Source organism: Marmota marmota, unplaced genomic scaffold (genome assembly GCF_001458135.2).
Source record: "Marmota marmota marmota unplaced genomic scaffold, marMar, whole genome shotgun sequence".
NCBI lineage: Eukaryota > Metazoa > Chordata > Mammalia > Rodentia > Sciuridae > Marmota > Marmota marmota.
This window is the reverse complement of record NW_025999949.1, coordinates 28,550,294-28,563,007: the sequence shown is the minus strand read 5'-3', so window position 1 is coordinate 28,563,007 and position 12,714 is coordinate 28,550,294. Positions and strand designations below refer to the sequence as shown.

The window sequence follows — 12,714 nt, the reverse complement described above, 5'->3', positions numbered from 1 at the left end:
TCTTAAAATTCAGCATAATCATTAAGAATAAATTGGTTCTTCAGTTTAACTCCTTAGCTTCTATTATTGCAATTAATAATATATTTATAAAAAGTTAAAGCATTCTATTCATCATTGTGAAAGGTCATCAATGAACTTTCTCCAGGTAAGCTGCTTTTTTTTTTTTTTTAATTTTCCAGCCCCTTAAATATGATATACTCCTAATCACTGCAGCAAACTGGATTTTCTGTGCCCAACATGTCAATCATTACCACCTGACATAACATAGCCTGCACTTGTGTTTACTACAGCATCAGACTGATTATTGTACTACTAAATACTTAAAAAGAGGTAAAAAGCACTATTACACCTCCCTGCATCCAGGGTCAACCTCATCCAGCTGAGGTTCAACCATCATTAATTTATGGTTGAACCTCAGCTTTTCAAAAAGTATGGAATGGTTTCCTCTAATTTAGTGGTTCCCAAATTTTGCTACCTATTAAAATTAACTGGGGAGCTTTTAAAATGCTAATGTTCAGATTATATACCAATTTAACTAAGTCAGAATATATGGGTGTGGGAGTCCAGGCATCTGTTATTTCTTTAAAATCCTAAGATAATTTCAATGTAGAGCTAGGTTTAAAAACTAGTGCCTTAAGGGGAAAAGCTTCCTCTTCTTTCCCAAGTACATGTTCAACAGGGTCCAATATGTCTGTTAATTAGATACAGTAAGACTTAAAGAACTGACAAAAATCATAGTAAGATAAAAATTCAACTATTTCATGCTTTACAAGTTTTTTCTTTTGCCTTAAAATTGAGCAGGAACCTCCAATATGATCAAAAGTAAGGACAGAATCTTCAAAAACTTTTCATCCTATTTGTGTTGGACTACTGAACAGAAATGTTAATGGGCCCAGAAAGAAAGAACAGAGCAAGGAGATTTGTTTTTGATTATTTTAATAGAAAGATGGGTTTGGCAAAGAGCCTCACCCAAAGTGCAAAAGTTACAAGAGTCCAGACCACAGTCCATATGGGACAGACACATCCTAAGATCCAAGAGCTACCAGAATACTCACAAATTCTAAAGGAAAATAAGAAGGAAATCAGAGGTGTGATTTTTTAAAAAGAAATTTTACTCACTGTGCAACATTGCCATTTCTTTTCTATGTTATTCTGAATGTTTTATCATAGAAATAATGAGTCTGCTATATATATTTTATAATAAATACTTGAAAAACAATACATTATTCTAGGTGACAACACTAACACTAATTAGAAGTTACTAAAGCAATACATTAGCTGATTAGATATATTATCTTAGAATATAAAATATAATATCCACTAAGATATGACATCTTAGTGGAGCCTAGAACTCAGCATCTAGCTTGTGGTGTCTAACACTATTTCCCATTTAAAAGAAATCATGGCTCCTTGGAAAAATACCAAACTGCAGGTCTGACACAGGAAATACAAAATTAGCTGGAGACAGCTTACCAAATAACACAGTACTCAAAAATTGGGAAGATGCTTAAACAACAAAGAACACAGCCTAATGGGGCACCCATTGTCCAAACCTGGGATAATATCTGAGCACCAAAATCACTAAGTACCATAATAAATTATAAACATAAAATATCCATATAAATAATAAATTAATGCATTTCTACATACATATAAAGGTAAAAAAGGGGGCTCTTGCTTACACTAGAATATTGGAAGTGAGGGAGGGAGTGCTAAAGTTTCAATCCAAAATTTTGCAGCCATCATGATAAAACAGTAATCACAAATGGATGAAAAATGTGCAGAGAAGGTTGAGTTAAGAGCAGAATATCCGCATGGTCTAAAAATGACTTCCCAGATTGCTTATATTTGCAAAAATTATTATTTGAAAAAATTGACTGTATGGTATAGAAATAAGATGACACCCTGATTGATAAAATTAACATTATCAACGAAGAGCAACCCATTATGCACCTCTGGTGAGCCACTCTAAGAAAAACATATCACTTTATGCTATATTCTAGCCAGGAATGAACTAACTGATTTTATTGATGTTGATGATTTTACCCTGGTTATATCAAAAAAATAAATCTTTATTCTTTGGAAAAATACACTGAAAAATTCAGTGGCAAAATGCTATAGTGTGGTTTAGGAAAAAACATATAGGTGTATATGTATTTATTTTTTACACAAACACACACTGAGTGAGAGGAGAGGGATAGGTGGGGAGCAAATGAAAAAGAAAATGGCATAAAATGTTAACATTTTATGAATCTGTGTAAAAGATACACAGTGTTCTTTGTCCTGTTCTTATGCTTGCTTTTCCCAAATAAAAAGATTTTAGAAATATAAGCTATCATTCATCATGGACAAGTACGTTCCTTATGTGAGAGCTTTTTAAACCACTGTTGTACATGATAGTTTTGAAAAGTGAAATGTACTCACCTATTGTTTGGATGATGGCATTCTGCACAATCTTCTCATCATTGTCCTTAGAACTTGCATTTAAGGTGACACTGCCTACTGATCCCCCTTGCAAATCATTTGCTTCAAATTCAACACTAAGACGCAGATGTTTTAATAGGGTATTAAAGACTTCCAGCACCGTCGGCCCTGTGAAAGATCATCTATGTGAGCAGGTGCACTTTCCCAGTATTATTTATATTCAAAAGCAATTCTCGTATTTCTCAATAGATTTTTTGGTAATTTCCGTTTTTAACGTTTTTACTGGTGCATTATAATTACATATAATAGTGGATTCATTATGCCATATTCATTCATGCACATAACATAATTTGATCATTTTAATTCCCTAGTACTTTCCCTATCTCTCCCCTCCTTCTTCCCCCTGATCCACTTGCTGCTCTCCCTTCAATTATTATTATTACCTCACTTAGTGCATTAAAATTATAAACATAAGTGGTTTTCATTGTGGTCTATTCATACATGGACAGAGCATACTTTGGTAGCTGTTGTTTCCCCGCATTTCCTAAGTCCTTCCCTATGCCATCCCTCTGGATCCCTCTCCCCTACTCTATTGGTTTTCCTTCTGTATTCATTAGTCCCCCTTTCTTATGGTTATTTTTTATACACTTTAAAATACATAATAACTATGTAATTATGAAATAACCAATTTATTTTTTTACAAGTACATGAGAGATATCTAAATAATAAAGTCTCTTAATTATGCCAACCAACATTTACTGGGCATCAATGAGCAACTCACTGAATCTCTTATATAATCTGCATAAAATATGCAGCCAAAAACTTATCCTCTATCTACTGTGTACTGAGACATTATTTTTCTCAAAGTAATGTGTACTAGGACAATATTTAACTTGATTGATGGGTCAGAATCCATAAAACTATGATAATATACCTATATAATACAAAAGATTTATTTTGCATCTTTTGAGACTTAAAGAACTTCCCTTAATTATGAGTCAGAATTTATCAGATGCAAGTAAACTGACTTTTTTCCCATTAATAATTTCCATGATTCTCTATCACATTATATTTTAACTAGGGGTTCCCTTTTTGCTTCCTATCAATTATAAGTATCTCTAGAAAGGTAGCCATGACTAAATGCTTTTTCAAATGTAGAAAGCCCAGCACACACTACCCTCCAAAGAGTAGATGTTGATTAGTGTGATGATTCAATATATTGTGTTTCATTTCCTATTTGAAATTAAATATCTTGCCAATTTGGCAATTTGCTTTCATCTTTTTAAGATAAATAATGAAAGGTCTATATCCAAAATATTCACCTTTATTCAGCACTGAAAGAATATTAGAATATTTCAATAGCTAATATATTTCTACTTTGATTTTGAATCAAAGTAACTACTATCAGATTCTCCTTCTAATTTCTCTATTTCTATATCATGGATTCTTCCATTTTGCTAATCATTGTACATGCAGCATCATGATCTATGATTTGTTACTTCTCTTTACCTATAGTCAGTCAGTTATCAAGTTCTATATTTTTATTTCTCTGCTGCTATTCATGAGTGGGTTCTTCCCCTATTGCCTTCAACAATGCCAGAAACTTATTTCTATATTTTGCTGCTAGATGAATTATCCTATATAACATCTCTGATAAAGATTAGAGAAAAATCTTTAAAGCAGTTTATCAATTGTAGAACTTCATCCATATTCTGGCTGCAATTTAACTTAAAAGCTAGTTCTCTGACTCCTTCCCAACTAACATCACACATTCTAGCAAAACTTTGCTCATGCCAATCCATTTTCCCCTCCCTTCTCTTTGAACCCTGGTATCTCATGATACATAATTGAAGTCTGCTTGTATTAGATTGTTAGGTGGAGTTGTCTAACTATAAGTAAACTACAGTCTGAATATCCTTTACCCAAAATGTTTGGGACCAGAAATGTTTGGGATTTCAGAATTTTTTAGATTATGGATTATCCACATATATATTATGGTATCTTAGGAACAGGACACCAAAGCTAAACAGAAAATTGGGTCTCATGTATACCTTGTACATAGAGGCCGAAGATAATTTCTTGTGGTAGTTTTAGTGCTCCTGAATTTTGGGTGTGACCTGTCATATGCTGTTAATTGTGGGATTTTCCATGTGTGCCAATATGTTGGCACTCAGAAAAGTTTTGGACTTTGTGGAGCATTTCAGATTTTCAAATTTTGTATGAGGTTGTCCGACATGTTACCACTTTTTCTTAATCTGTATTCTCCCAATGTTCAATACACAGATGATATAAATAAAAACTTTTTATTAAAAGAGACTGATTTGGAGGTAAATGCTTTAGTATGCTCTACTTCAACCTAAGAATAATGATATGAACCCCAAATTTCAAAAGAAATTGTGATACATATAAAAATGTGTGGAGATATTCTTAAAGAGCATTTCAGATACTGCTATGCCTACTGAAAGAACATTTGGAATAGATTAATGAATATTTTTATTTTATTCTTTTCTGTCACTCACCTATGGAACCTTTAGCAGCAATGGCGACAGCCTCTAACAGAACCTGAATAATACCTGCTCGAACACGTGGAGAATCTTTCTTACAAGCATCAAGATGTCCTAGAATTTCCTGGATCACATGGTGAGAATACTGAGCCTAAAAGGAAACCACAGAGTACAAAAATATAAATAAGCACATACATCCTAGTGGGATGTGTAAGAATGAAAATCCATGTACACTTGAATAGACAGTTACAGGGGACTGGTGCTTACATTATCAGATAACGTGGAGCCATTAAAAACCATTCCTTTTAAGAATAAATAGGGATACCAGAAAATACTTCAGATATACTGAGTGAAAAAGCAATATACACATTCCCATCTGTTGTTTTTGGCAGTGATAGGGATCAAACCCAGGGCTTGCACATGCTAAGCAAGTGCTCTACCACTGAGCCACACCTTCAACCTTTCAATCTGATAGATATTACATATCATTACTACTCTTTTTTAAATATATATTTTTTAGTTGTAGTTGGACACAATCTATTTATTATTTATTTATTTTTATGTGGTGCTGAGGATCAAACCCAGCACCTCACACGTGCTAGGCTAGCATGCTACTCCACCACTGAGCCACAATCCCAACCCCTCATTACTACTCTTCACTTGATACCTCTTGAGCTAATATATTACCATAACACTGAGCATAGCAAAAATGATAATGACAAATGGCATTTGATCATTTATTCAGAAGTAACCAGATTCTGGATACTTTCCTAAGCACTTTTATATGTACTGTGTGCATAAACAGCACTAAGAGTTAGGTTCAACTCAATTATTCTGCACAATTCACACTACAAATGAGTTAGATTGTTAACTTGCTGAAAGTCATGCAGAAATTCTAAGGAATGGTTGAAAAAATACATTCTCACCTGATTTCAGAGCCCTGCTCTTAATCACCCCTTATTATCTTCAGCTAATCAATTTGGTATAAAACTGTTAAACAAACTATTTTCCCTTATTTCCCACATATACGCTACTGTATTTCAAACTATTTTTATGAAATCCTTTTAGGATAAATCTGCTTTAGGCTGATTACTGTTTTGAAAGAGGTTAAAAAATTATCTAATAATGACAGATACCTAACATCGATTTTGTGACACAGGAAATTAGCATCTATATGTAAAGGATAATATAAACAATCTATCAGAAGTTTTAATGATACCAAGATAGTGCTATTAATTGGAAATTCCTCTTTTGGCGTACACTACAATGTAATTGTTGATTAATGGGCTTTATACGTGTTGTAATTAAAGCTATCTCTAAAGCAATGATAGGAATAGAAGTTGCTTTCTGAACATTTAATAAACAATTAATGAGTCTCAGTTTTTAAAAACTTTGTAATTAAGCTTATTAATTTGCTTTTTCTTCTTGCAAAGAAGAACTGTATTAGGAACTAAATATGAATAAAGGAGGGTGAATAAATGAGAAATATAAGGCTAGGAAAGACCAGAACAGCCTTACATTATATCCACTGATTGCATGCACTGATTACTTCTCATCTACTAAATTAAAATTAAATTTTAAAAGACTATTGTCCATCCCTATGTAAATTACCTTTATTACAACTATCATTTAATAAAATCCTATTTTATGCTAGGCATGTGATATCAATCTCAGCAGTTAATTTAGACCACAGTTCTGGAACAAAGTGATCAGAATTTGAAGCCTGATTTCAGTTTTTAACTGTATCCCTAAATGAGTTACTTGACCTCTCTGAAGGTCAATTTTCTGACCTATAAAATGGGGATCATAATATTCAGCGGGTAAAAAAGACTAAATGAGATTAAAGCATGTAAGTTAGCACAGACAGCACTTGATAAATGGTAGCTTCAATTAGAATTTAAAAACCATTTAGTGTACTCATTAAAAATTTTTTCTGAGATGAAAAATAGAGCTCAGAGAAGTTAAAATAAATTTTCCAAGTCCACATAGATAGTAAACATCACATACAGGATGCAAATCCTGCTATAACATATATTAAAATATGTTCTGCTTCTAATGACTTTATCTACTTTAAAGCAATGATGACTTTTTAGAATATTAAAAATGTAAATAGTAGGCTGGGTGTGGTGGTGTTCGCCTATAATCCCAATGGCTCAAGAGGCTGAGGCAGAAGGATCACTAGTTCTAAGCCAGCCTCAGCAATTTAGCAAGACAATAAGCAACTTAATGAGACCCTGTCTCAAAATAAAAAATAACAAGGGCTGGTGATATAGCTCAGAGGGAGGGAGGGAGGGAGGAAAAGTGACAGCATTAAAAAATAAATGCATAATAAAGAGTACCACCATAAAATTATATAGTTCTTTTTATTAGATTTTTTTCATCATAGCAAATAAGAAACTAAGTGGTAAATGAAAACAGACAAAATACTAAATGAAGAATATTTTATTCCTACAGTTATTCTACTTCTATTCCATGATGTGTTTATTTATACAGAACCAAAATTACTTAAAATATAATAATTAACAAACCTTACCTGAATAGAATACATTATAATTTTAAAGCAGTGAACTGCAAATTCATTAGGATCCCACAGTTTGTGATGATCTAAATGCCTGTAATTAACAATTAAAAATTATTTTAAGAATTCCCTATTTTTATAATACTTTCTTCCTTTAAAACATTCAACAATAGGAAAGGCTTAATTGAACGTTATCTAAAAAAAGACCAAAGTTTTCACTTCCAGAAAATGTACGTATTTTTCTCAACTATCAACCCTTGTCACAAAACAACAACAAAATATCTGACTGAATATAAAACTATAAATACCTAGAGAGGGCAAGAAAGAAAAGTCCTCTCAGTCCACATGCCACAAGAGGAAAACACCTGGACAGGTGAGTGTACATGGAAGCCAGCAGGGTTCTGAGAATACCGTCTGAACCCCACTCCCCAGAGCTAGTAGTTGCAAAGGTTCTGAACATAGGAAGTCTAGAGACAAAGCTCAGGGTCCACCCAAGAAAGGCAGGCTCCCAGATCAGAGATCCCTACAGCAATTAAGAGACACCACCCTCAGAGAATCAAGGGGAACTTCCTGTAGTAAGAGACTGAGGTCTTGGCTCTAAGTGCACCTTGACAAACAAAAGCCCTTCCACAGGTTTCAGCCTCACACCCAGCCCTCAGGAGTCAGGCAATTAATATACACTATATTTTTCCTAGACATTTAGTAAGAAGTAAGTAGAAGGAAATGGAAAGGAGAAAAGTTTCTAAATAAATTTGTTTCTCTATATAAAAGAGTCATCTCACAAGGCCAGTGATTCTCAAAACATGTTCCTCAAACAATGTGTCTCAAAATCACCTGGAGATTGGATTAGAATCAACAAGGCAAAAAACAACAGATTTCCAGGCTACTGCAGCTCATTCACCAAGATCCAGAGGTTTGGGGGCCTAAAATCGTATATAATAAGCATTCTAGGGATTCTTATGCACACTACATTTTGAGAACCACTGTTCTAGGTTCATATAAACAAGTTATTATTTATGAAATATTTCCAAAGTAGAGAGTTCCCTGATAGAGGGGTCACTCATGTACAAGGATGAAAAAGCAGAGCTACAGCCAAACTAAGCTGGCTGAGAGGTCTGAAAGTCAAAACAAACAAAAAAATTCAATTTAAACGATTCTAAAATGAAAATTGACCACATAATATACTCAGTTTGAGCAAATAATAATAATTATTATTATTTCTATGCTATTGCTTACAGTCCTTGAGTCTTCTTGTAAGAAAAAAATGTATTATGGTAACCTACTAACATACTTACCCTGGTTCAAACTTGTCCTATATTGTGGGGAGTCACCAGTGAATTACTTGAGGGTCTTCACTCAGTATGGAGCCATGGAAATTTAGGTTTTTCCTTGGGAACTATCCCGGCTCCCCCATGTGCATTAGACTGCCCAATGCACATGACCTCTATCTCCTCTCTACTAGGAAGACCCCTGTTGGGAACTGGACAGCCTACCTCCTACATTATTTGGCAAAGAACATTTCATGGAAAATCTTGATATTCCCCAATATAAATAAAGCAAGCACAGGCACCATCTTGCTTGCACTCTCTATTTTCAGTGTGGAAGCTCAATCCCTGAGATGGGCTAGCCCACCCTGGCCCCACTTTCTAAAAATATTTCCTGTGTTGTGATTTTTTTGCCCTCAACCTTTTTTAGCTTTTATTTCACAGCCAGCCCATTCCACCAAGAGGAACCCCATTTCCACCACTCATGTGGGATGTGGGCAGGACTATATAGATCTATATGATTAATATTCTCAGAGGGCAATTCTGGAAGACAACTTTGATCAAGGATCTCCATTCTTTATTAAGAGACTTAAATACAAATGTCAAGATCTCTTCAGCATAAACTTAACCTTCTTCTTTTTACCCTACACTAACCCCTGAACTGTACTCAAAACTCCTGCCAATGGTACCAGTATCTTGTGCTCACTGTTGCTTAGAAATATGATCTTCAAAACTGTTACTGAATCACTTATTTTATTCTTTCAGTAACAACTGAAAGAAAACCCACTACAATGTTAAAATGAAGAATTCTTTATTCAAGAGTAGTTTCTGATGTCTATTTCCACTATCTCAAAGTCACCACTACTAAATTCTCAAATAGACATTAATTCTTTGCTTTGAAGTACTAGATCATTTATTGGGCCTTTTCTTATAATCCATACTATAATTATTGTAATGTCAATCATACATCAAGTTTATAACTCATTAGATATTCCTAAAATAACCTGGAACCTTCCTTGCAGAGGGTATCTGGTATTTAATTAAATAGCTAACATGTAATTACATTAATATTTAATTAACATTTTAATTTAACTAACACATGATCAGGATTTAAGTTCAAGTTCTACATAGAATACAGCCCACTTCAAGTTACTCAATTCAAGTTAATTTGGATGCCTTTCTTCTAGGCTAGTTCCCTAAGACTTCATAAATTATCTCTCAATAAGAATAGTAAGATAAAAATGGAATTCTGATATTAAATCAGATATTGAACATAAAAAGTAAACCTGCCGTTAGTATTTTAACAAAATTCTGATTATTTTTTCGTAAAGCATACAGAGCCTTTAAAGAGTAGATCTCAAGGTTATCTAACCCACTGATTTTTGGACAATACAAGTGAACTAATTAAGGGGTATGGAGTCTAGAAGTTAAAGGAAAAGGTTGTTTTCTGTCCATCTATCCCTCTACCATTTGCCAAGTTGTTTTCCTTTTAAGGCCTGTCTTTCCTACTTGTGTCAATATTAAATATAGCTGAGAAGCAGCTTTCAGATGGTGCAGTCCCCTCTCCAGGATGTCTAGGAGAAGAATAGTTGTGTTCAGTAAGGAATTTCACATCTACATGTAATCATGTCTGCTGCTAGTGCAACCCAAGCTTCCAGTTCTCTACATTTTGGGTACTTGAGCCAAAACAGTCTTTGGAATCCATTCACATTCCTCAACTTCACCACCTCCCTCTTCCTGATCACTCTTTCATCAGTCCTCTCCTTTCTAGCAGAAAAGAGGTTATGATTTTGGAGGCTGTGGGTTCAGTGAGTCTTTGCCAGTCTGTTTAGCCCTGAACTATCAGAGAAACTCCATCTCTAACACTGAAGTTGTAGTGTTTCAAGAGGCAGTTGATTGTATTGGTTGTGGAGGGATTATTCTTGTGTACCATGTTTCCTTGCAGCCAACCCACCATTTTCCACCAGCCTGTCTCTTGAAATCTTTTTCCTCCCCCTAAATATTTTGAGTATCATCATGTAATGATTGTTTCTCAGCTCCATTTCATCCATTACTTTTTCAGTGGAGAACAACATCAGCCAGCCTAGCTTTGGTCTTTAACCCAGTACTGCACTTGGTAGGGTGAGGGTTGAGTGGCTGCAGGCCCATAGATGACCTCCTGCTCTTTGAGCTGTTTGGAGACCACTGCTCCCTCTGAACATCTGGCCCTCCCTGCAAAGAGTGTACTGTACTTGAAGCAAAGCAATCACAAATGGCCATGGCTGGAATTGCTTGCCAAAGAAATTTCTGGCCTTTCCCTTTCCCCTAACTGCATCAGGGAAGAATCCTTATCTCTGGCTTGGTTTCCACATGAGGTTTTTCTGAGGAAGGGGACTGGGACAAGAAGTCTGTCATGTAGTTAAATAGGCAAGAAATCTTATTAATCCATTTTTTTGTTTTGAGAGTTGCTTGTCTATATGATTTTTAAAAAGTCAAGTTTAATTTCACAAATTTTTTTTCTGAAATTACTTTTGGGGTAATATTTAAAATGAAAGACATTTTGTAACCCTGTAAAATACATAGGGAATATAACATTCCAGTGTACACAAAGAAAGTAAATTCTTTAATCAAATAAAGAGTATTATAAAATGAAAAAAAAAAAGAGTAGATCTCAATATTGGATGAAGAGGCAGGATAGGGGGAAGGATCACAGATCCCTTTTAAAATCTAATGACTCTCTTATTTCTAAATATAATTTTGTGGTTTATAAATTCTTATAACTAAAGTTTGACTTTGAACCTGAGGACAGAAACATCTGCTCTAAATATAGAATTTAGGATATTACATTCAGAATACTCACTCGATATATTGCTAAATTATTACAGTCAGAAGGTAGTAAAGATACGGTGAATTTTAACAAAATAAAGAGTGGCAAAAAATGTCCAGAAACAAACTGAGTAATACAGAGTAGATCTATCATCTGATAACTGAATTAGAAATACAAGTATGAACAAGGCTTGAGAGATAATGTTTATATGGAGAAACATAAAGCTCATAAAGGTATTCTGCATAGAAGAAGGCATATGAGTAGCAATGAGACACCTAATATTCTTATTCCAGTTAATCTCTAGTTATAAGATGAAACTTAGAGAAATTACAATGATGATGGTAAACAGAAAAGTCAAGAAACAGAAACTAGAGAATAAGAGGAATTGACCACATAAGTTAATAAAACAAGGTATATCAAGTTTGGACACTGTTTTAATATTTCACTGTATTTATGCACTTCCAAGAATGTAAGTAGATAGTTAAATGATGCATATTATTATTATTATTATTATTATTATTATTACTATTAAGTAATATGTGCAACAATAATTAATTACTTAAATTAAATTTTATTATTATTACTAAGCACATACTTTATATTTAAAGGGTAAAAACTCATTAAGTAACTGAACCAGCATGATGCATATGCATGAGATGTGACTGGATGCTATGCTACTTCTACAATGCTACACTGCTTCCAATAATATCTCACTCATACAAAATTAAGAAATTAATTTTGTAAGAAATTAGAGAGAATTAACATGGCAAAGTCACAAACAACCAGAAAAACAATTACTTACGCAAAAACTGGTCTAACAGCATTGTTCATATTCCCAAAAGTGGCTCGACCCAACAGCTCTCTGAAACAGTTCTCAGCCAGCATAGCAGGATTCTCTTCTTTGTCAGTTGCAGAAGGAGAAGAAGGAGGGCCTATGCGACTAAAAAAGAGATATCAAGAAAAACTAATGTAAGAATTCTAATATTAGTTCTCATGGTTAGACAAAATAGACTTTACTTCTCAGAAATGTTAATATGGCATTTTCTTTTGTATCCCCAAATATCTTTAAGCTTAATTCTAAGGCCATGAATCTAACACCACAAAAACTAATTATATAATGTTTCAAAAAAGGAGAACTAAATTTAGCTGGGAGCCTGTTTCCAACACACTGTCCTTTACCTAATGTAAAACACTGAG

The 12,714-nt window shown here is 34.0% G+C and overlaps 1 protein-coding gene across 3 annotated transcripts in view; it reads right to left on the bottom strand.

Moving 5' to 3' along the window:
- Efr3a (EFR3 homolog A) overlaps window positions 1-12,714 on the bottom strand; it is a 74,743-nt gene that overhangs the window by 26,424 nt on the left and 35,605 nt on the right. For all 3 annotated transcript variants that reach the window (XM_015486485.2, XM_015486484.2, XM_015486483.2), the window contains 4 exons: window positions 12,320-12,457; window positions 7,462-7,540; window positions 4,944-5,079; window positions 2,425-2,592 (listed from right to left, as the gene is read on the bottom strand). In XM_015486485.2, the coding sequence (XP_015341971.1) occupies window positions 2,425-2,592; window positions 4,944-5,079; window positions 7,462-7,540; window positions 12,320-12,457 (521 nt within the window). The remainder of the gene's footprint in view (window positions 1-2,424; window positions 2,593-4,943; window positions 5,080-7,461; window positions 7,541-12,319; window positions 12,458-12,714) is intronic.